The 24703-nt window shown below is 52.1% G+C and overlaps 1 protein-coding gene across 3 annotated transcripts in view; it reads right to left on the reverse strand.

Annotated features, from left to right (window-relative positions):
* Positions 1-24703, reverse strand: part of Acot7 (acyl-CoA thioesterase 7) — an 88037-nt gene that overhangs the window by 759 nt on the left and 62575 nt on the right. For 2 of the 3 annotated variants that reach the window (XM_048416072.3, XM_048416066.3), the window contains exons 7-8: positions 19697-19813; positions 10874-11058 (exon numbers count right to left, since the gene is read on the reverse strand). In XM_048416072.3, coding sequence (XP_048272029.1) covers positions 10874-11058; positions 19697-19813 — 302 coding nt within the window. Of the gene's footprint in view, positions 1-10873; positions 11059-19696; positions 19814-24703 lie in introns of those variants that run through there. The other variant, XM_085690160.2, reaches the window with a different exon arrangement.

A 24703-nucleotide genomic window follows, 5' to 3' on the forward strand; every position in this document is an offset into this window, starting at 1 on the left:
CAGCATTGCTCCACTCCAGGGAACAAGTGCTCTCAGCCTTTGTCACAAAGGGAAGGCAGGGGCACCATGTGGGCTGTGGCCTTAGAAAGGCCTCTGCCTTACATTACATTAAGAGCAACAGTATCACCAGTGGGAGGGGTTCCTACCACCCTGCCCTGGACTGTGAGATCCTCAGGCTGTGGCACTTTGGGCTGAGCAACTTAAGCAGAAGGGCCAAAGCATCAGCGGCAGGACCACCCGACTAGAGGGATTTAGTTGCAGGCTGGGTTTTCCTGGAGGAGGGTTCTGATTTGTGTCTACTGGCCTACTGGGACTTCACTTTTAGGAGCAGCCTGGTTTCACTATGAACCCCTGGGCAGATGTCATGACAGCAGCAATTGGGTGGTCACTTTTGAGGATCTGTCTTGCCTAAAGTTCCATCTGACACCACCCTGGCCAAGGAGCTGGGCTTAATGAGCTGTGCTAAATCTGCTGGGATGGCATTTCATTGTGACATTATGAGGGTAACCGAAGGCCAAGGAAATGGGGCAGGTGCCCTTCATCCGGGATGACACCAAGTCCTGGCAGCTATTTTTAGGCCTACATGCTTTATAGATATTCGGTATATTGGCAAAGGAGAATCACCAGCCAGAGGACTTAATGTCAAGTCACACCAAATATTCCCTTCCGCCAGCTTTCCTCTAATGTCACCAGGTGTAAACTGTCCAGGCTGTGCCAGCTGGGCATCAATGGGACACCGACATGCTCTCTACAGGGGTTCCAGTTATTGTTTGCACCCTCTTCAAAGCACACACGGAATGTAGTCCTGGCTGTCCTGGAACTCCTTCTATAGACCAGGCTGGTCTTGAACTCATAGAGATGCGCCTCCCTCTGCCTCCCAAATGCTGGGATTAAAGGCGTGCGCCACCAATGCGCTGCCATACAGAAGTTTAGTTAGGGTTACCCTACACAGGAGAATGCTCCTCCCAGAAGACATAGGGTGCCAAATAAAAGCGCAGAGCAACTCCCGAGCTAGGTACTGCTTTTCTGACAGCCAGGGCCCAAAGCTTAAGCACCTACACACTAAGTGATCTCACGGGAAACGATATACACCAACACTGGAATCTCAGAGTAAAAACTGAGGCTTCCCCACACTGGTTTGTCCATCAGCCTCCACCTGCTCACATGTCTTGTCTTTGGCCTCCAGAGCCGGGGGCTCTGTGCTGTCGGCTATGAGCTGCCTGGTCTATGCTTTTTGGATACAGCTATGAGTGTTCTGAGTTAGCTCTGCCTGTGGGCTCTAGCAGGCTGGGAACTCTTGTGACTTTGGCACAAGGAGAAAGCTCCCTGGGTGAGGAAGAGGCAGAGCGCGGGCCAAGAACTCTATAGGGGGAGGCATTGTTTCCCAGTGGGCACCTGGACAGATCTGCTCAGCACATGGCCTAGTGCTTCTGCACCGGGGCCCTGCACTCCTCAGAAGGCAAGTGACTCAAGACAGAAACTATCCTACCCTGGTCTCTGGGCAGGCTGATGCACAGGAATCCAGAAGGGCAGAGCTCATCCACCTCAGAAACTCTTAGGTTTATTGTCTTACATATTCCTCCTAATAAACCCTTGACCTAGCAGGCAGCTATGGTGAGGGAGTCTAGAGGGAGGCTCTGTCACTCACCCGCTGTATTACTTTAGGCAGTTAGGCAACCTCTCTGGGCTTCACTTTCCCTCCAATAGTGCTGCAACCTCCAGCCTGTGGTGGGGGCTGCTGTGCACGCACTGGTTCCCAGAGTGCACAGCTACTCCGAGGCAGGCACCTATCGCTTTCATCCCTCCTCTGAGTTAACCCCACGTGACTTTTAGTCCTCACTGGGTAAAGGGTGGTCAGGATTTCATTTGGCAGGTGCCCAAGCTGGGGCAGTTACACCCGTGTTTCACTTGGCCCTACCCGTGGCTAACTTCAGCTCGAGACACTAGGAGATGTGGCACTGCCCTCACCTGGGAGCTGGACTGGAATGTTCAGATACTGTCCTGAGTGTGCTCTCAACATATCTAACGAGGGCATGTGGGGTTACAGTCGCTGAGCTATGGCCTGCCTGTGTCTGCCATCTGTGCTGTTTGGTGCGGGAGAATTGTCTGTATTCTGTCAATCATGTATTTTAATAAAACGCTGATTGGCCAGGCAGGAAGTATAGGTGGGTCAACCAGACAGGAAGTAGAGGCGGGGCAATGAGAATAGGATAAGGCTAGGGAGGAGGAAACTCCCTTAGCCACTCCTGCACAGATCACTGAAGAGGCAGCATGTAACTTGCCCAGCTGAGAAAGGTACGGAGCCATTATGGCTAACATAGATGAGAATAATGGGTTAATATAAGTTATAAGAGTTAACAAGAAGCCTGACCTAATGGGCCAATCAGTTTATAACCTTATGGAGTCCTGTGTGTAATTTCTCTTTGGGATTTGCCGGCTGTTGGGGTACCGGGCGGGACGGAAACCCCAACAAGCCGGCCCTCATGCTACAGCTGTTGATCCAGACAGAGCCCCTCTTTGGGGCTCTCTGGTCATCTGTCCCTGTGAGAAAGGAGCTGCTCTCCTAGATCTTAAGTTCCTCCCAGCTGAACTGGCTCCTCCCCTTTTAACTACAGGAAGACTCTGGTGTCCATAAAGGCAGAGGTTCACAGGCAGATGGGAGCTCCTCCCCCTACAGAGTTCCTGGCCCCAAGTCCAGCTCTTCCTCACTTAGGTAGTGATGTCCTTGAGCCAGGCTCCTAGAGCCCGGAGGTGGATGGTAACCCAGAACGCCCATAGCCATAGCCAACACCATGGGCTACAGTGATCTGTAAGTGGCTCCTGCATGGGAGTAGAGCCCAGGCTTACCACAGTACTGAACACCAGGCCCTCCAGATCCCAGAATCAGCAACACGAACGACATCACAACATACAGAAAGCATCAGACCTGGGGTCGTCACACCTAACTTGCTAACACGCAGGGAAAGTCAGACCCAGGGCCGTCACGCTTACACCCGTCAAGTATGTGAGGAAACTTCCTTCCAGACAATGAAGTTTGAGAGGGATGGGGGGGGGGCTTCATTTGGGAATCGCTGCCAACTGAAACAGTATGCAGACATCATATTGGGTGTCATCCATGTAGGGACAGGGATAGAAAAGGTGCCCATGTCCAGCTGTAACAGAGACTACCCGAGTCATTCTCTGTCACAGCCTCAACAGTCAACAGGTCTCAGTGGCTCCAGCATGTTCAAAGACACAGGATGCTTGTCTCACTAGGACGTGATGGTAGGACCTAAGGAGGGCATGGGCCAAAGTACAGGAAATTTTAATGGTCAACTCAGGGCGGAGGGCAAAGTGGGGTCTGGCGCCGGACCTTGAGGCCGCTCTGATGTGTCTCTGATGTTTGATATCTGCAGTGACCTCATCACCAGGATTTGCCCTCAGCCAAGACGAATGCTGCCTGGTGATGGATGTGTGGGAGGGCGGCCAGGAGAGCGTGGCCAAGGCCTTGCAGGAGCCTGGGAGGAAGGTGCCAACTGATGGCCTCACTGCTCTTCTCTCTAGAGCTGTGGCTTGCACTCAGTATTCTGTGCTCAGAGACAGGAATCCAAGCAGGCCAAGGAGTCCAATTCTGCCTCACTGCCATCCCAAGACAACAAAAGTCTCTTTCCCCTGGAGGGCCCAGCAGGGCAGGGCAGGGCAGGCCAAGAGCCAAGGACCTTTCACTTGCCAGCCAGAGGAGATAGCAGAGTCTGCTGCCTGCCTCACATGAAAACAAGGCCCCTAGCTCCAAGGGGCTGGTGGGCTTTCCTACCCAGTGACTAACAGAACTGCCGTGCCCCTGTTGGGTCTAGAACTGACAGGAGACAGATGGCTCCCTGTGCATAGCCCTCACCACGACACAGCTGCCACTTCCTGCAGCCTGACCCCCTCCATGGGCAAAGTAAATAAACATATGGTGCTGGCTGTGCCGTTTCTCATGGAGTTAGGGAGGTGGGAGGAAGGCAAAAGCTGCTTGGAGACCCAAGACTGGCAGCAGAGAAAAGGAGCTAGCAAGCACTGGGCCATGAAGCTCCTGGCTGCTGAAGTATCCACCGGCAGCCCCGAGCAGGTTCCCCATGCCATGCCAAAGGCAAAAGATGAGACAAAGGGAACTGTTGGAATGGAAGGATTGGTCTAGTGGGAAGGATGGAGAGGTGACACAGGACGTAGTCTGGGTCCATGGATCTGGTTGGAAAATCTCCCATGCACCATTGCTAAGCTCCCTCACCATGAAATAAGAACTCTGAGGGACAGTCGAAGTATGCCCTATGGGGCCTAGCATATGTGTCCCTCACATGTGTTCACAGGCATGGGCATCTGTGGAGTCATCCTGCTTACTGAGGCCACATGCACTCCTAGGGCTGGAGCGTGTTCAAGGAGGCAACCACTGCTAACTCAAGGCAGTGGCCCAGGAGGAGAGCCAGATGGCCTGGGGGTCATCTAGGTCAGCTGGGCCTTGAGGGCAGTTTGCCCACTCAGAGAACTGCAAGCCAAGGGTGATGTTGCACAGCCATAGGTTAAAAGTACATTGCCTTCTGGATGCTCAGGGCTCTGCCTGGAACTGGGTGCCAAGCCCTTCCCCCTGCCTGGCAGCTCCAGGCCTCAATCTGCATCTTTTCCTCCCTCCTCCGTACATCCTGCCAAGTGCCATCTCCTGGGCCCGCTTCCACCAGAGGGAAGCCTGTGGCTTTCAGAGCCTCATGCTGAAAACCAAGTGTTTTCCATTCTGCATTTTCTGTGCTCCAAGAACACATTTAGAACAGTGCACAGAGGAGGAGTGGCTGACTCCTACTCTCCACATAGTCAATAGCTTGTCCTTTTTGTAATTAGTGAGTGTCTGGTCAAAGGAGGCTTCCAGAGGTGACAAAACACCTTCCTGTTAGCCTGAGGGACACAAACCTTCATTAGGAGGTCACACGGTGCACTCATTTTTATGACCCTCTGGCAGACAAGAGGGTACCAGACACTCACAGAATCAATGGAAACATCTGATCGGTGTGGTTGAGGGCCCACGATGTGTGAAAGGGCATCGGGCTGGACAGGGAGACTCAGCCCAGGGCTCACCGTCTCCTCAGTGAGAAGATGGAGAGGAACACAGTCCAGCTCTGCCTGAGAACCTGAGCATGGCAAGGCCAGGCCAGGCCGCGGAAGGCAGAATGCACACTACCGTCCCCACAGCTGGCTTGGTCAGTTCTGGGGTCCCCTGCAGAAGTCTCCCCCATGGAGAGTTATCAGTGCCCTCACAGGGTATCTCTTATCTGTGGGGATGGGTTCACACCCAATCCACTATTCCCACAGAGCTGAGAAATCCCATATATAAAGCCCACCAGGAGGCTGGGAGCAGGGGATCAGTTGTGCAGAAGGGAGGAGTCAGCCGCTGTGAGAGCCTCTCCCACGGCACAGGCGTGCTAGTCTCTGCAGCTATGTTCATAGCTCCCATGTTGTCTCCACAACAACAAAGAAGGGCCGGCATCCTGGACCGGCAGGATGAATAACTGATCAAAGCAAGGAAATCTTTTTGTTTGTTTTTTTTTTTTTTGTTTGTTTGCTTTTTTTGAGACAGGGTTTCTCTGTACAACAGCCCTGGCTGTCCTGGAACTAACTTTGTAGATCAGGCTGGCCCAAACTCACAGAAATCCGCCTGCCTCTGCCTCCCCAAATGTGGGATTAAAGGCGTGCACCACCACCACCCGGTAGGAAGTCTTAATCTACACAGGTGTGTGTGGTCTTCATGTTCAGATTCAAGACTGATGGCTTTGTAACAAACACTGACACCACTTGCCAGTCAACTGCAGCAGGCTTGGCAGGGCCAGCAGTGACTGGTGTGGCTGCCTAGGAGCGCAGCTCTCCTGCTGACAGTGGTGTGCTTTGTTGATTCTACATTGTGCACACATGCAGACTAGTGGGGAGGGCCTCCCCATATCCTCCCCCACCACAGGCTCCCAGAACTTCTTTCTCTGAACCTGAATGGGTCTGGTCTGAGGGCCTTGTCCACAGCACTCTGATATGGCATACTAACAGTGTGTTATAGGCTGAAGACTGGGGTGTAGGTATCCTGCCCCAGGATATACAAGGGGCCAGAGCTGCCACCATAAAACCTGTCTTAGTGGTCCTGGCTTCACCATGCCTCCTGCCCTTAACACTTCCTTTCTTAGACAGGAGTGAGTGGGCTGTGATCCACTCCTTCCCCTGCCTTCTGGCCACTGAGATGGCAGGGCTCATCCCATCACACGGTGGCATCCGTGTGTCACACTGTTCTGTGGTCAGTGCCTCTTGTACATCATGACTGGAGGTGACAGGCCCTGTTCCAGCATGTTCTTTTGGACTGGCCTAAGTGGACCCCCTTGGTGAACCTATGAGGGAAGAATAGGAGCAGCTCAGAAGAGCTAGGCACAGGTCAGCACACACTGTGAGTATGGTAGCCTGGACCTGAGGGGTCCTCAAGAGACACCTAAGCTTGAAGGGCAAAGGGATGAAGAGGTTGGGATGGAGACAGAGGCAGGCCTGGGGAGGATGGTGTGTCCTCTCAGCTGAGCCAGATGCCCGTACGATACTCATCATGGCTCTGGGAACTACAGGGCTCACAAGTCCCTCTATGTTCCCAATAGTCAGCTTTAAGGTTCTGGCTTTTTTTTTTTTGATCAGTAGAGTCATCTTGCAAACCCAGAGGCAGAGAGATACTGGACAGAGAACATCCTGGATGTCCTCATCTGTGACTCATTCCCGAGAGCTGGCACGGTGGGGGCCTGCCTCGCTCCTGACTGGGCCGTTCCCATGCCTTCCTGGAACAGATGCCCCTGCCTCTGCCCAAGGCCACTGAGAACCACTCTATAAATAAGTGAAGAAGTAGATGCACAGCCTCGGCTAGCCAAGGGACAAGACGGCAGTGTCCCAACCACAAAAGTGTTCGATGGTCCTGTGCGTGGACCTAGAGTTCTCCAGCTTGAACATGGCTCCTCAGAGCCTGCAGAAGCCTGCGGACTGAGGTGTCCATGATAGAGAGAACGGAGGAGCCCTTGTCCCCTACACCAGGGTGAGTCTTCTTGTTTCTGGGAAGCAGGATGTGTGTCCCTTCTGCAGTGCTGGGCCAGGAACTGCAGCCTCCCTCTGCCCGGGCCCCTCTGTGCTATGGCACTGGGATCAGACTTGGAGACCAGAGGGAAGGGGGCTGATTGCCACAGAAACTCCTGTCCTGTCTCCTCCCTAGCATAATGGCTTGATAGGTTTTTGAGTGAGTTGTTACTGAACCATACATAGGGACCTCAGAGAGCAGCAGTATGGCTGTTAATGACTCCAGTCAGGTACCAAGGCCCTAAGATGGAAGGGGCAGCCAGCAGCCAAGGGCTCCTTCTACCCACAACCCCACAGCACATCACCATGACACACAGCTTTGACACCATACTGCAGACAGTTCCAAAGGCAGCGTTTCAGCTACCAAGGCTGGGGCAGAAGGCTGACAGTACTTGGTCACATGTCACACCTCCTGGCTAGCTGAGGTAGACTAGGTGGCTGGCTCTGTACCCACTGTGCAGATGTATCCACTGAGGTTGGAGGTAAAGCGGCAGAACGAGTGTCAAAGGGTAGGAACTGAGTGCATTCTGGAATATTCTGGGGTCTGTGCTGAGCCCAGGAGAGAGAGGCTGGAGAGAAACTGGGTTTCAGCCTCTGTGGAAAATCAGAGGCCCGGGATTAAACCCTACTTAGGCCAGTGCCAGGTGGTGTGTGGCCACCCGGGAAAGTCGCTGGGTACCAAATGCCAGGGTGGCTCCAAAATCATCTGGGGCCGATACAAAGTTCCCTGTGTGCAGCTAGGCAGAGCAGGTGTGTGAGAGCTAACAGGTTCTTGGTCACACTGCAGGCTCTGGCTGCAGCCCCATTGTGGACACCTGTCCCAGAACCTGAACTGAGGCCAACACTCCCAGGGTCAAACCAGCAGGTCTGATTCCAAGAAGATACAACGCGGTCTGGAAGCAGTGAGCCGCCCTCCTCTGGCCTGACAACTACGAAGTCTGGGAAGTCTCTATCCTACCCTGCCTCAAGGTCTTCCTCTCAGGACGAGAATGCCACCTGCCATCTCCTAACTCCAGATAAGCCACACACGAAGAGCGTGGGAGCCTGATGAAGACTCCATGGTCGTGGCCAGCACCAAGGACCCCGACTACCTGTCCCTTTCACTCCTCAGACCCCTCTATGTTCACCTTTCCCAGAGGTGAGGAATGGCTGCGGCACCATGCATGCCTCAGTGGTCACCTCCTTCTAAGCAAGCAGCATCCCTGCTGAGGACAGCTCTGAAGACCATCACACAATGAACATGTGGTTTCTAGCTTTGGCATCTTTGAAAGGTAGGCTTGCTGGGCAGTGGGGGCACATGCTTTTAATCCCAGCACTTGGGAGAGAGAGGCAGGCGGATGGCTGTGAGTTCAAGGCCAGCCTGGTCTACAGAGCGAGTTCCAGGACAGGCTCCAAAGCTACACAGAGAAACCGTCTTGAAAAAACAAACAAGAACAATAAAACACAAACACACAAAAGAAAAGAGGCTTACTCAGAGGACACGGGCAGGGGCATGCCGTCTGAAGAGTCCTTGTACAGTTCTCCCTTGCTTGCTCTCTAGCTGCCTAAGATAGAGGTCTGCTCTATCCCGCTCTCCCCTGTACATGAAGCTCCCCTTCCTGAGGCCTGCAGTGACAGAGCCAAGGCACCATGGACTGCACCATCTAAAATCATAAGCCCCTTAAAACCAGAAACCAAAAGGAGCAACTGTTTTCCTCAGGTGTTCTGTCCCCGCGGTGGGAAGTCACGGCTCATGGGAAGTCTTTGGCAAACCTGGCTCACTGTCCCAGGGACTTCAGCTGCTGCACCGGGTGAGGCATGGTACAGCTGAGAAGATACAAAAGCGCACATTTTACTGACCCTTAATTGAGCTCCTCAGGCAATGAGCAAGCTTCAGTTTGGAAGAAGAAAGTTGGCCATGACCCCATTTCTTCACTGCCCCCACTTTAACCTACAACACATGTTCTCATGAGCTGAGGGCTGCTGACTAAGGCAGGGTCTGGTCCTGACTGCCCATGTGCATTCGTTAGGTGGACACTAGCAGGCACGGGAGGCAGCAGCATGGCCTGGGGCATTCTGTGAAGAGCAGCCGGCTCTGGAGTCGGATCCAGGTGTTCTGAGAACATATGAATCAAATCTGTTTTGTGTACCCCCTACCTCCTCAGACCCAGGCTGGGCATTCTCTGGCTTATAGAGTGCATCTTTTTTTTATTGGGGGGGGGGAGGTCTAGGGTGTGGCACTCTAACTGGGGCAAGTACCATCCACACAAAGGGCCAGAAGTATCCTCGGTCCAACACCAACTCTATATGGTTCTTACCTTCCTCAAAGCACTTCTTTTACCTCAGCCAAAAAGCGGGGGGAAAAAAATCACACTGAATAGGTCCTAGGGGCCCCAGAGAGTCACAGGTCCTAAATCATTGGAGGCAGCTCCCCGACAATGCCTTCCCATTGGCTACTATCCACAGTCCTAGTCAGAAGCCTGTGGCTCATTCCTACCCCAAGGTCAGAGGGCACTGCCCCAGGGAGGATGAGCGACTGTAGGTGTGGGATATGCTGGGCTAATGGTCGGCCTGGACATGGCAGCAGCTATGAGACCCTAGCAGAGAAGCCCCCACACACACCAGGAAACACCTCCACAGAAGCAAACAAGGAGAGGCTGCATTCCGTGTCAGCAGGGCCCTGGGGAGGGAGCTAAAAATAGACACGAGCTTGAAGATGGTTGGCAACGGTATGTGTGTGGAGGGGACCGGCAGGAGCAGGAGGGGCAGCACACACACTCGTGTAGCTGTGTGCAGTACACATGTGTGTACTGAGGCCTAGGACTTGTGCTTGTGTGGCTGCTTCCCAAGCCCAGAGAATCTCTCTCTAGAATCTTTCCCTTTGCCCTCGCCAGCTGCTCTCACCCCCATCAGTGGGCCCCAGCACACCTCAGGGAAGAACCAAGGAGCATCTTCAACAAGTTCAGAGTAGCAGGCAGAGTGCCTGGACCCACAGACACCATCAAGGGCAGAACCTCAAACCTGGGGACAGACACCACTCCCACCACCTGCTAAGTGTCTTTCTCCACCTCTGCAGCCCTGCATGTCCTGCTGCCTCCTCTCTTCAGGTCAGTGCAGCTCCTACACTGCCCAGGATGCAGCTTTCCATGGATTCAGTGAAGGCCACGGGCCAGGTCCCCTGACTGTACCCCTGGGATGGATTCAATAGAAACAGGGCACATGGGGTTCATGACCGTCACCTTCCAGAGTCTACCCTGGCCTCAGTGTTGGCCTTTCACAGTCCTGGGACCCCAAAAGAAGGTGCTGTGGGACGCACTTGACCATGGATCCCGGAAGAGGAACTCATGGCTTCATTCAGGGGGCCGTGACCACACCCACAGTAGCACCAGCCTTCTCTACTTCCAGACGTGGTGGGCTTATCAGATAGAGCCCTGTCAAGATGCAGACCACCCGCCCAGAACTGGAGCTGCCTCATCTTGTGCCCATTTGAGAAACCGAGGCACACAGAAGGTAAATGCCTAAGATCACAGTTGATCAGTGGGCCACCCTTCTCATCTGCACGAGCCCTAGTAGCACAGAACTGAAGCTTGCTTTTCATCAGCTGACACAAAAGGCCAGATGAGCTGGAGGACAAAGGCACTGTGCCAGCCATGGTGACGAGCTCAGAGAGGTCTGACCCATCTGCCCATCCTGCAGCCTGCATCTTACAAGGTACCCCTTCTCGAGACTTCACTAGACCTGAGCATAGTCCATGATCACAGGCTTGGGTCCTGCCCTGTTTAGGATAGGATGGTACACTCACCACAAGCTGAGGTACGGGCAGTGGCTTGCCCTCCTGGTTCAGGGATACATAGGTGAAGAAGGCACTGGCGGCCCGGTACCGCTTCTGTGAGTTGTCCACCACAGGGTCAGCATCCACCAGGACCTCAATCTCCATGGACTTATTGCTCGTGAAGGTCATGCGTCCAGAGATGGTGATGACACAGCCTGTAGAGTACACGGAGTCACTGCGTTAGCAGATGTTAGCTTGGGCTCTGCCCACGAAGGCACCAAGTAGGCAGGGGCAGGTCAGCGGGAAACCCACGTTACTGTGGACAGTTAAGAGACTGGGTTAGGCAACACAGGCAGCAGCAACTACAAGGACATTATGACAACAAACTATTAGTGTGTGCCATTATTAGTTGATGTGAGTCGTCTGTCTCCTGAGCATACATTCCCTGCTGCCCCAGCAGTTCTGGTAGCCACTGGGTCCAGCCCCACTGACACAGGGCCAGGAGGGGCAGGCTGTCAGCTAGGCTGTGGGTGGGCTTGCTCAGTCCTGCCTTTGGTGAAGGTCACACCTGCCAACTTCCCTGTCCTCTAGAGCCACACAGCTGCCCCACTGTGATGTTCTGAGTACCAGAGAAGAATACCCCAGAGGCTTACAATATTTATGTTGAGTTTTGGGTGGAGTCATGTGACTATCTGTCAGGTCTGCTGAAGTTTCATCCTCTGACATCATGTCATAATTGCGCCCAGGTTCACCTCTCAACACCAGCATGGTGTCAAGTGGCCATGACCTTACTCCACAGTCTGGGTCTCTGTAAATGCCCGGGTGACCCCTCAACTCTAAGCTAACACACACTACTACAACCTCGGCACATGGTGTGTAAGCATGATTTCTGCTTCTGGGCTTGATGCCTCTCCCCTGCCACCACCCACCCTTCCACAGAGACCCCTCCACTGCCAAGCCTTGCCCCTCTCAACCCTGGTCTCAGGGAGCTCAGTTCTGCTCTCACAAACGGGCACAAGGGAACTTGCCCTTCAGGGACCTGTGAAAGGAAAGGCAGTAGACTCAACGCCTAGTCTAGTGCTTGCCAAGGGTCATCATTCCCATCCATGACGGGTTTGGACACAGGTGTGCTGGCCTGTAAGGGCTTGGTTGCTGCCATTTCTGACTGATGTGTGACCAGAATCCTCCTCCCATCTCTAGCATGGTCTTCTCCTGGGCCAGGCCATGTGGGTCACAGGACCTACTCAGCAGGGAAAAGTGCCGGCTGTAGGGCCCTACGACACGTATCTAGCATCCTAGCTTCAAGACAGGCCCTGCAGGACACACCGAGACAGCCAGAGAGAGAGAGACAGTGGAGGTAGCAGGACTTTCTGTTAAGGTCAGAAAGCTCCATTCCACATTCAACTTCATACTTACACAGGGAGCTTCAGTGCAGGACATGGCCATTTCTGGGAGGGAAGGAAGGAGCCAGGAGGTCAGCGACAGGTGGCTGGTAAGAGCTGGAGTCACATGCAAGCATCTGACAGGTGAACACACCTGTGCCACATCCTGGGACTGTCACCCACTCAGGGTCTAGCAGCTTAGACTAATCACATGTCTCGCAATGCTTCTGTCCTCTCCTAAATGCTCATGGAGAGCTGGACTATGAGGCTAGACATGGGAAAGAGGAAGTCGGCAAGATTTCCCCAAAGTCCAAGGCTCATGGGGGCCACTGTGTGAAGGGCACACGCCACACACTGCTATGAAAGGTAAATTCTAGGCTCTCCAAACACTGTGAGCTCAGAGGATAAGTGGAAATGTGTCCTTCTGTTGTCAATCAGGAAACACATTTCCTACCATGGGTCACAGCGAAACCCTGGCTGCTCAGGGTTTAGTACCTGAGCTGGAAGTCCACAGCTTCTATCTCCAAGTTTAAAGAAGTGATTGGTTCTGAGTACTGGGTCAGAGGACCAGCAGATGGAAGGGTCTGGAGAGCCAGGGATGCCATGCAACACTCCAAGACTGGGCCTTTTCACTCCCAAGAGAGCCACATCACCATGTCACACATACACTTTGGGGGAACCCCATAGACACAGGAATCTGCTATGGAGCTGGCACCTGACCGGGTCACTGAGAGAACAGGATCAAACTGAAACTCCATGTCGAAAATCCTCAGCCCCAGTGACGGGGAGGCACAGAGCATCTGGAGGCCCTGGACAGGCCTGGACTGCATAGTTTAGAAGCACAGCACAGGCCTCCACCAAAACACTGCCAGGCAATGCATCCTCCCACTTCTGTCCTCTGAATGGCTGCCCTACAATCTCCCAACCTCTTACCCACCTGCCTCTCCCCAGGAGGAAGCAGGGCGGCCATTCCATAGGCACCCAGAATTCCAGGAGCACAGAGATGAAGTGAATAAATAACGGGGAGTCCAGGTTCATAGAGACCCTCGTGGTTACGAACACACTTGTCAGCAAAGAGACCTCAATACCCAGACGGTGGGAAGACGAAACATGACACATCCGTGGATACATGCTCAGCTGGTGGAGGAGCTTGTCAGCCCCAGTGCCCACAGCTCCTGCAGCTCTGTCCATCTGCCTAGGGCGGTGGCCTCGTGGGGAAGCAAGCACCACAGCTAATGCCAGCACACAGCACCTGGGCCACCCACACTCAAAGTTACAGGCGTCTGGACATATGTGCGACACAATGGAATGGCTCACTGCCTGTACCGCAGCCGCACAGGGCTCCACACATCAGAAGGTGGCTGGGACAACGAGGGTCGGCACTCTTCACCCCTTCTCTCTCTTTGCCCCTTCTCTTTCTTTCCTTCTGATCTTTCTTCTTTAGAGGTTTCACTACACAGCCCAGGCTGACTAGGACTTGCGATCTTTCTGCCTTCCCAAAATGGCCTGTGTTGGCCGGGCTACACTGGGACTACAAGCACATCCCAGTATGCCCAGCTTTAATTGTCATTTTAATTATACTCTCAATAGTCATGTGAGGACTGGGACTATTTTGTGGGCAGCACAGTAGTTAAAAACAAAGCTAAGGGGCTGAAGAGATGGTCTAGTAGCTTAGAGTACTTGTTGCTCTTGCTGAGAACCTACATTCAATTCCCAGTACCCACATGGGAACTTACAGTTCAAACTCCAGTTACAAACTTACAGTTCCAAACTCCAGTTCTAGTCCACAAACATCAGGAACACACATGATCACATATGCATGTGCAGGCAAAACACATATATATTTAAAAAAGAGTATAAAAAGATTTTTTCGTAGTTTTGTTTTGTTTTTAACCAAAGCCAATATAAAGGAATGCAGAGAGCGGCTGCAAGAAGCAGACTCAACTGTCTACCTGGTGCTCCCCAAACTCAACAGGAAAAGGACCCTGATGAAGGCTGATGAGGGCGGAACAGAGCAGTGCCTTAGACTAAACCACTCCGCATGCTGCCTCAGAGGAGAAACGTTCCTACTCAAATGTGAGCAGCGACGGACTGGGCCACATCCAAGGTGTACAAAGGCCGATGACATTGCTTTGACCTATGAAGATCATATATGTAGGACTCCACACACACTCACCCTGCAGCTGCTGCGTGCCCTGGATGCCTCACTGTGCCCTGGGCAATGGGCAGCTTCCTTAACCTCTCAAGCTAAAGACTGGAACACTGAGAAGACAGGCTGCAAAGGACTAACGGGAGGGCACTCAGCACAGGCCTGGCCATGGCGTCAGCAATGCCCAAGGCGAATGTAGCAAGTGGGTTGGGCTGTGAACCACCTGCTGTGAAGTCACAGACAGCCCACCTGGAGCACACATCCAAGACTGGCAGCCGCCTTAACTGACTCCCCTGAAGACAACATCACTTCCCAGGCAGTGAGGCCAGACTACAGTAGTATGCCAGGGATTTGAAACAGAAAATAAACTAATTAAAAAAAAATAGCTGTTACCAAGCCTGAGACCTGTCAAGCCCTCCCAAGTTTACAAAGAGATCTGTGTTTTGTGCAGCAGAGGGCCGCGTCACAGAGCTGTCTCCAGTGCACAGAGCGGGGCACTGATGCTGTCACGACACTGCAGCCTCCTGAGGGTCCTGGCTCCACCTTCCTAGTCTGAAGACTGGCTATCCGCAAGAAAACTGCACTTCCGAAAACCATCTCCTCAAGGAACCTGGTTGGGTTTAATGTCTTAGCTCAGGAGGAAAATGGAAACAGTACCCCGTGGGATACATCACACTCATGAAGTTGAGGTTTCTTGTTTGTACCGAGTGATGGCACTCTGTCCACATCAGGCTCCCTGTGCTGTGTGCTGTCCAGGATCCTCATCAAACTCGGCCTGGTCACAGCAGGTCCTCTAAGAGTGGGTATGGGCCGGACACAGCTCAGGCTCCCATTGTCCCCAGCATCCACGATACCGGCACAGAGAGCCTGAGATGCTCTTGCTGGACCAGCAGCACCTAAGGAGCTGGATCTCTCTCTGTCCTCCCCATTTCTTACTGGGCAAGGGGTTAAGTGACACGGGAGGATCAGAGATACAGGGCTGGACCCCCATCTAGTATGTGGTGAAGTCACAGGAGAGTTTAACTCACCCATACCTTCAGTGGGCACAGGTGGTAACTGTCCTCAGTGTGCCAGGGTGCCAGGCTGAGCAGCCTGGACTCAGGGTGGCAGGGGGCTGTGGAGGCTGTGAGCCACAGGGGGAGGGAATATGTCCTCTCTGTTCTCAGAACAAGTAAGAGTTAGCCTCAGAGAACCAAGTCTGGAAACAGCAAGCTGGCTGTTCTGCAGGAGCAGGGGAACCGTAGTCCGAGTGGCCATATGGAAGCCTGGCCCTGGAAACAGCCTATGTTTGTGAACCCGGGGCAGCTAATTGTACCTTAGCACATATCCCGCTGGGCTAAAACTCACACATTCTCTTCTGACCATAGAATGCTGTCGCTAAAGCTTTCTGATGGACATTCTATTGGTTAACTGTAGTGATATTTCATTTGCATTTTAATTAATAAAGCCTGCCTGAAGACCAGAGAGTAAAAGAGCCATACTGGTCAGTCTTACAGACCAGGCAGTGGTGACACACACCTTTAATCCCAGTAGCCACGCTAGTTGCCATAGAAATTGGGTGGTGCATGCCTTTAATGCCAGCCCTAGAGAGGAATGTAAGACAGAAGGAGACAGCTCTCAGACACAGTCTCATTCTGAGATTCCTGGAGGCAAGATCGCCATTTTGCACTGAGATAGAGATAAGAACCAGTGGCTGGCTGTTTTGCTTTTCTGACCTTCAGGTTGAACTCCAATATCAGTCTCTGGGTTATTAACCATGCTACAGTTGACAGAAAAAAATTTTCTGAGAGACATGCCCCCAAAATGGCCTGTGGCCAAGGACACAGAGAGCCAGAGGAGGTGGTGTAGGTCTTCAGAGGGTGTGCAGCTCCGAGGACCTCCTGGACTCAGATGTTAGCCTTCAGGATTTCTGCTAGAAAAATTTGTTCCTGTCATTTTAAACATCCCAGTTTGTGGGCATCAGACACCGCAGCCCCAGGGGCTAACACTTCTTCACAGAGTCCACGTGTGCCAGGCCCATCTTGCAGGCAAGGTTCCCAGGGCTCTGTAGATGTTGCCTTATCCTGTACACACTAATGCAGGTCACACCTCTTCTGAGGAGGTGGCAACTGTCCCCTGTGACCTCCTCCCTGCTAGAGCTGAGGAGTGAGACAAAGGAAAGGCACAGGGAAGGTGGCTCAAGAAGCGCCAGAGCCTTGGAGGCTTAAGGTGACCTCAGCAGGTTTATCAGAACCGTCCTGTCATCCTCTCTCTCTGCATAGCTGCTGACATGCGTGGACTGTACCATCACAAACCCAGAGGCAGAAGGGACTTGCTGACCCCTGAGCCTCCGGTGAAGAACAGAACTCACTGGCCTATCTAGTGAGGAACCCAAGATGGAATGTCACAACCACATGTGGCCACCTGAAGAGGGACCCTCCTCCCTGGACACACTCCGGGATGGCTCCTGTGTAAAAGGACAATACATGGGGACTTCACAGGGGACCTCTCAGTGGAAACAAGAAGGTGACAGTGTGTAAAAGCTCGGGGATACTGGCACAGAAATAGGCCAGACTCCACAACTGCTGTTTCATTACTGCCTCAATTCCTTCAAATCCCAAGCAAGATGTCATTTCAGCAAACAGCCAGAATCTGCTGCTCCCTGGGAGGAGCCAAACGTCTCTCTCAGAAGTCGCTAGGCCAGAAGGCTATACAGCACAAGGGCAAAGATAAAGCAGCGGCAGTCACTGAGGGAGGAGGCTTGTTGGGGGCTGTGGACCCCCAGACCCTGAATTTCCTGTAAACAACTTGTTATGCTTGAGGTTGCTCTGCGCAAAACAACTTGTTTTCCTGTGTTTGCAGCTGCTCTGAGCACGAGACCCTCAGGAGTTCCTGACGGCAGGGGAGTGGTCTCTGGTGGGTTTGGCTGGGGCGTGGCTATTAGTTAAGAATCCCTATATAAGCTGCCCTGGAACACAATAAAGGGGGGCATTCTTGGAGAATTCAAGGATGACCCACATCTCTGTCTCTGTGTGCTTCAATCTCCAGCCCCTTGCCCAATGGGTCCCATAGTGCAGGTGGTATCTACAGGAGTAGTACCATAGTACATGTAGTACAGGCACTAAAGGACCATAGTACACGTAGTAGTATGGGCTTTACAGGGGCTCAGGGGAAGGGGCCACATATCAGAGATTTTTTTTTCTTAATTAAAGATAGGGTCTCACTATGCAACCCTGGGTGGCTGGGAACTCACTATGGAGATTACGTTGGCCTTGGACTCCCAGGTGCTGGGATTAAAGATGTGCACCACCACATCTTTTTAGCTACAAAGACCAGGCAAGAAGGTTCTGCGCAACGGCCCTCTTCCCTCCCTTGACCCTTTGAGAAAGCCAGTGCAGAACAGGGTATCAGACCGTAAATTAGGGACCTTAGAAAGTGAAGGCCCTTTACTTCCAATTGCTGCAGATAAATGCACCTTAAGAAGTCAGTCTCTGTCCTCAAAGCCCCACATCCTCTGGTGGCAGAAATGACCCTAGACAAGCTGCCCAACTCTCATCTTAGAACACTGCCTCTTGAACAGCCCCTTCCAAGCTCCTGGCCATGCAGGGGGTTAACGGTGAAGAAACTGGGGCTTCCCTGGTGGCTTCACTCTGAGAACAGAGTGGAGTCCCTTTAAGGGCTCTCTGACTCAAGGATTTATTGGTGCATCTATTGCTGGGTTGGTGCGGGAGAATTGTCTGTATTCTGTCAATCATGTATTTTAATAAAACACTGATTGGCCAGGCAGGAAGTATAGGCAGGTCAACCAGACAGGAAGTATAGGCGGGGCGGTGAGAACAGGAAAAGGCTAGGAAGGAGGAAGTCCATTCCTCCATTCCTTCCCAGACCACTGAAGAAGAAACATGTGAGCTGATAGCTGAAAAAGGTACCAAGCCATATGGCTAACATCATATAATGGGTTAACATCAGAATAATGGGTTAATATAAGCTATAAGAGTTAACAAGAATCCTGAGCTAATGGGCCAATCAGTTTATAATCTTATGGAGTCCTGTGTGTGATTTTCCTTGGGGTATGCCGGCTGTGGGGTACCGGGTGGGACAGAAACCCCAACAAGCCGGCCCTCATGTTACACTGGGTAAACATGGAGCAAGAGCTGCTACATAGGACGCTTTTCACAGTGTTCTAGGGTCACTATAGGATGGCCGAGTGGGACCAGTTCTGTGGTGCACGAGCCTGCTCTCCATGGTGGTTTGGGTTATATTTAACAATGGAGTCCTAAGCAGCCATGTCATCAGGCAGGAACTCTAGAAAAGGGGAAGCATGAAATCTGACACTCAGTACTCTCCCCTCCCAAAAGGCTCACGGAATGAGCTACAAGGAGCACAGCACTCAGGGCTTCTGACACACAAGGCCCCAAGAAACAAGCTGAAGTAGACAAGACCCACTTGTCGCGAACAACTGTTAAAGCGATACTATTCTCTGTGTTTGTAGCAAATACCTGTCAATCAAGACAGATTCTTGGAAGCAGCGGGAGCCATGTCACTGCTGGCTATCCTTACTAAACAGCCGTGTCCACTACAGGGTATGGCAATGCGGGGAGCCCCGCACCTGCTCTATCTCAGAGTGCTCCCACTGACCATGCAGCAGCCCCTACCAGGTGCTGGGAAGCACCCAGGGCCACAAGGCTCTGGCCTCGGCACCAGGAGTACAGGGCAGTGAAGTGGCTTAAATTGTAAGACTCCTAGTCTGCAATCAGCCGTGTGGGGGCCTGGCCTTATCCACTGCCCCTCCTGAGAGCTGCTCTCAAGGTGCAGCATCCTAGGGCCAAGGCTCAGCTTTGGACTCACCCTCCGCCTGCAACTCCCAAGGCTGAGGCGCTGATGCACTTGCTCCACAAACTGCAGCCACACAATTAGATTTCCACGTGAGCTCCTGAGCAGCCCTCAAGCAAGGTGAGCGGGGCTAGCAGAGGAGGGAGCGCCTGAGGCACCTCAGCACTGTCCTGCCATCATTGTCCATCCTGTCATGGGTCACCTCTTATTCCACTACAAGGTATAGTGGCGGCTGTTCAAATGAGGGCATCGCGGGGCTCAGTCTGTCTTACGAGGATGAATTAATGCAGAGCGTCAGGAACAAAAGCCTCCTCATCCCAGAGTTTCCAAGTGAAGTCAGATCAATAAATAGCAGCCTCGCGGACGTGTGTAAAGGACAAAGCAGAGTTTTGTCTCCTGCTCCTTGTGCACAGGCAAACACCAGGTGTGAGCACAAAGCAAAATGGCACCAGGGACCCTGAGACCCTAAAGAGCCACTCCCCCTCATTCTCATGGGAAGAGGTCGCTTACCTTTCCGGATTTTGTCGTGGAAATTGATGGCATCCACGGAAGCTGTGACTATGTTGGTCTTGCAGTGGCGTGCAGCCACAATCCCGGCCACCTCATCCATGAGCTTCATGGTGACACCTGCAAAGAAGAAGGGCATGTGGATGGTGAGATCTGGAGGACACCCTGGGAACAAGTCCTCCCACCCACACCAGCAGGGGCTCCAATCAGCAGGGGGCTGGGGTGTGGCATGCCCTGACTCTCATTTTAAAGTTGACTTCTGCAACAACATCTGAAAATGGCCTCAGGTGACATTCTAGGCACCTGAAAAAGTTCTCCACAAATCTCACTGCCAGAAAAAGGTCATAACAATGTCCCCTGGGAGGACACCAGCCAAAACATCAGCTGGTTAGATATGGTAACACACATCTGTGACCCATATATCCAAGAGACTGAGGCAGGAGGATCTTGAGTTTGATGCCAGCCTGGGCTACATAGCACAAGACTCTGTCCTGACTCAAAACAATAAGGACAAAGTCAGACAATATAAGCCAAGGTCAGCTCAGAATCATCAGTCCTTTCTATCTATTTAGAGACAGACATGGTTTCTCTGTGTAGCCTTTGCTGCCCTGGAACTCACTCTGTAGACCAGGCTGGCCTCAAACTCTGAGCTCCACCTGCCTCTCCCTTCCGAGTGCTGAGATTAAAGGCTGCACCACCACTGCGCAGCATCACCGGTCCTTCTAAAGGGAACTGAGAAGGGGCAATTTCTGGGAAATGTTTGAAATTTGTAGAAAGAAACAGTATACTTAACTGTTCTATGTTCTGGGACAGAGATGCCCCAGAGAAACAAACCTGCAAATGCAAATTCCAAGGCAGTCTCATCACACAGCCTGCAAGTGACAGCACAAATGCCATCACTGGTAAAGGTCTGCATGGTGTGGCCCGCCTACCCACATCAACACGGGTGAACCTAAAACAGGCACAGAGGGAGGCGAGCCGGATGCTGTGGGCCACATTCAGTAAGAGGCTCTAATGCTATAGGAGGGAGACCTAAGGGTCTGTAGCGATGGTAGACCAGAGGGTAACGGGGGTGACTGCCAGGGAGCACAGGATTTCTCCCAGTGGGAACGTGAGACTGCAGACCCACTGTGGACAACAGCACAGAGGGTCCTCAAAACACTGAAAACACAGTGCCCACAACCCAGCCACCAACTTCCTCAGAGCCAGAGGACACACCAGTGGCACTGCCTGACTATTTATCACTACATTTCCATTTATTTAAGCGTGTATGTGTTGTATGTACCACTGCACATATGTGGCAGTCGGAGCACAGTTTTGTGGCATTGGTTCTCTCCTTCTACCTCTATGTGGGTTGTGCCCTGGGCATGTATGGCAAGTGCTTTCCTCACTGAGTCAGCCATCTTTTCAGTCCCTGCCTGTTTATTTTTGACACAAGGTCTTGCTGATATAACCCAGATTGGTCTTAGACTCAAGATTCTCTTGCCTTCGTGTCCCAAGCACTGGGATTATAACCTACAAAAGCATCCAAGTGATATTGATCCACAGAACAGACGTCAGGACTTTAGAAAGCTAAGTGCTCATTATTCTTGGACATGCTAGCTTCTAAAGATGCAGAGTGAGGAGCAAAGCCAGGAGCTCCCCCCACCCACGAGGTCGAGGCTCTAGTGCAGTCACAGCTGATGTGCTGGCAGGTGACGCCACTGGCCAGCCAAGGCCTCTGCTCTGCTGCTCAGCCCTGCCAACCATCTTCAAGGCTACAAAGGCCTTGGCTGGATTCTAAATGTACCTGATTGAAAAAAAGTCACAAGCAGTTGAGGGGTCAACTGGGCACAGAGGGACAACTCGCTACAAAGAATCTATATATCTAATTTCAAAGAATGTGAGATCGGCAGGGTGAATGCTAAAAGCCAGAAAGACACTGAGCTCATGACATCTGGGATTGCCCCTGATGAGCTCCAGTGGGTAAGCAATGAAAAGCAAGGGCCAGGTGCTGACGGTCACGGACACGAGGGTGGAGATGGCCTGGATCAACATCCACTTCCTTTGGCTTTTCCATTTGGGTACTCCCCAGTGAAGAAACAAAAACAAACAAAAGTACCTCAGAGTTTAGTGCTCCTGGTTTTAGAGAATTATACTCTTATTAAGTGAAAGGTTTGGCTAACCATGGTGGAGGAGGGGAAGGAAATGCGGAGAGCTGCAGGCACACAGGTGCCTGTCCTGCTCAGTCTACACAGGCGGTCAGGAGTTCACTTCTCAAAACAAAAACAGGGGCAGAGTCAGAGCGCCCACTTCTAAGTATAGGACAAATGACACACCACTGCATCAGCGTCCTCCCTCCTGAGCAGGGGAGGGGCGGGTGTCAAAGGGGCTGCAGCTCTGCATTCCAAGTCTGGGCAGAGTCCCACTGGGCTTGGTGTTTGCAAAGACGAAGACTTTATTACAGAAACATCTACAGCCCTACCTGAGCCCACCACAGGATCCTTCCCCCCATCCTAGGCCAGGGCCCTCGTGGAGGTTGAGACCAGGCAAGGCTCAGCAGAGGAGGATCTGTAAGATTAATTCTCTAGCCTAGGACTTCCAAGAATCAAAAACACAATAGGGATCATCTATGAGATAATGTTCACAGCCTTGGAAAGATTGGGTTCTGAGTTAAGTGAGTGTAGGAGCCCACCACAGTGGCTCAGAGCACAGGATCTAGAGTTGGGCAACCTGGGGGTACAACGCCATGCCTGATCCCTGCAATGGCCTCAGCACCCACAATCCCTCTCCAAACCCTGTGCACACATGTGAACGGCATGAGAGCATGCCTGGATGCCTCCAGGTGGGCAGGTGGCACTTGCCATCTGTGCTGAAGAGGTGTCAGCATGTACGCAGGGTGACCAAAGAGGAGCAAACGCATGAGTTGATGATGGGCCAATGGTTGCTGCCGCTGCCACGGGAAACAACATATGTTGTTGAACTGAACACCAGTTTCCTGTGCGTCTTTGCCAACTTAGGACTGGAAATGAACACATAAGGAAAGAGAAATAGGATGTCTCTGGAGGAGAAGGGGGATCTGGCAGCACCCACACTCTGCTCAGGTGGTCACAGGGGTCAAAGAAAGTCAACCTCCCCTGGCCAGGTGCCACTCACACAAAGGCACATCTAGGCCATGCCACTACCTCCTGACTGGGCCATGGCTTCATGGCAAGCCTCTGTGCGCACACTTATTTAAGGACTTTGGAGAGGACAGAGTGAGGGGGGCTCACAGACTGAGTTCTTCTAGACAGATTTTCTCCATAAAAACCAGGAGTGACAGCAGCTGGGCAGCGGCCAGATGCACAGCAGAATCAGCACGAGACACTGGCTCACACTCAGGTGCTTTCCCACAGAACATCCCTCATACCATGAGCAATGCCCCTGGTGACCACAGAAGCTCCCTGGGTTCAGATCAACATCAAGACACTTGCTACACAACACTGACAGTGTGCGCACACTAAGAAAAGATGTGCCCAGAATTAGAATGTGGGCTTAGATCACACCTATCAGTCAAGCAGAGAAAGGCTAAGAGACAGGAGTCTAGGAATTGTGGCTGCTGGCCTCACTGGGACAATACTCTTTAGATGCTGAGTTCATAACACTATACCTTCAGGATACCTGCCCCTTTTAGGAGACAAGTCCATCTGACAAAGATGAGTTGGCTCTTTCCAGAAGAAAGTAAAAAAGTCCAGAAGAAAATGCAAAGGGGGCAGAAGAATCCTGGCATTGGCAGACAGGAGAAAAGACAGGCACACACCTGGAGATGCCATAAAGACTCCTGGGACTTGGATGTCCAGGACCAGCTGCACTGCAGAAGCATTGGTGCTAGGCAGAGCTCAGGGACCTGGGGGGAGTCAGCTCCGGGAAGACCCGGGCCTCTGGCCTCTCAACAAACACAGACAAATGATGCTGAGCTTCCCTGGAAAGCCCCAGAAGACAGGCACATTGCTGTCTGTCTCACAAATCAGGGCACGGAGACATAAGAAGTTGTGTGTCCCAGAAACACAGCAGGAACTGGATCCAGATCCTGCTCAGGGGGCTACTGAGGCCAAGCCATGCTTCTTTCCAACATGGTTGGCCAGATCAAAAGTGAAAAGGAATTCTTAGGTAGGGTGATGGCAAAGATTTCAAGATCATGGTAAATGGCAGGGTGGCAGGAAGATTGCTGTGTGCGTAGAGGGGGTCATGGCCCAGAGTATCTCACTGGCCTCTCGACTGCTTAGTCATGGGAGGGGACAAAGAAGGAAAGGACGAGATTGCTAAAAATCTAGGATTCGAATGGCGGTCATGGAACACGACTTTAATCCCAGCTCTTGGAAGGCAGAGAAAGCCCAAGTTTTCCGGGTTCGAGGCCAGCCTGGTCTACACAGCGAGCTCTAGGACAGCCAAGGATACACAGAGTAGAGAAACCCTGTCTCAAAACAACAACAATAAAAAATCTAGAACTCACTACATCTATAATTGGCCCCTTGTTTATAAGTATAACTTGTTAAAAATGTAAGAATAAAATGTAAAAGATTGATATAAACATTTTAAAATGCAGTTTTGCTTCATTTATCAAAAATGCCAGCTAGTTACCATCAACTCCACTAAGGGGCCAGGGGCCACTGTCTCTAAAATGCTGAGAGTTCTAACGTACAAGGCTGCGATCCCCAGTAGATTTTGGAAGAAATAAGCATTGCTGGGTGAGTTTCTGGTTCACAGATGGCATATTGACCCAAACGTGACTCCACAATGATTGCAGTAGATAATGTGCAACAAGATATCTGAGCTGTGCCTCAGTTTCCCTGGCCCAAGATAGATCCTGGCTCCTGGTGCTCAAGAGATGGCACGGATAGAGAAACAGACATGGAAGACCCCAAACTATCACTCTAAACAGTATGGTTCTACCCTCAACCCCAACAGACTCATGTCCGTCTCATTATGCAAAATGCATCCAAGTCCATCTCCAAGAACCCCCAGAGGTTTTTAAGAGTTCTAACAAGAGTC

The sequence above is a fragment of the Myodes glareolus genome, chromosome 6 (assembly GCF_982192425.1).
Source record: "Myodes glareolus chromosome 6, mMyoGla1.1, whole genome shotgun sequence".
Classification (NCBI taxonomy): Eukaryota; Metazoa; Chordata; class Mammalia; order Rodentia; family Cricetidae; genus Myodes; species Myodes glareolus.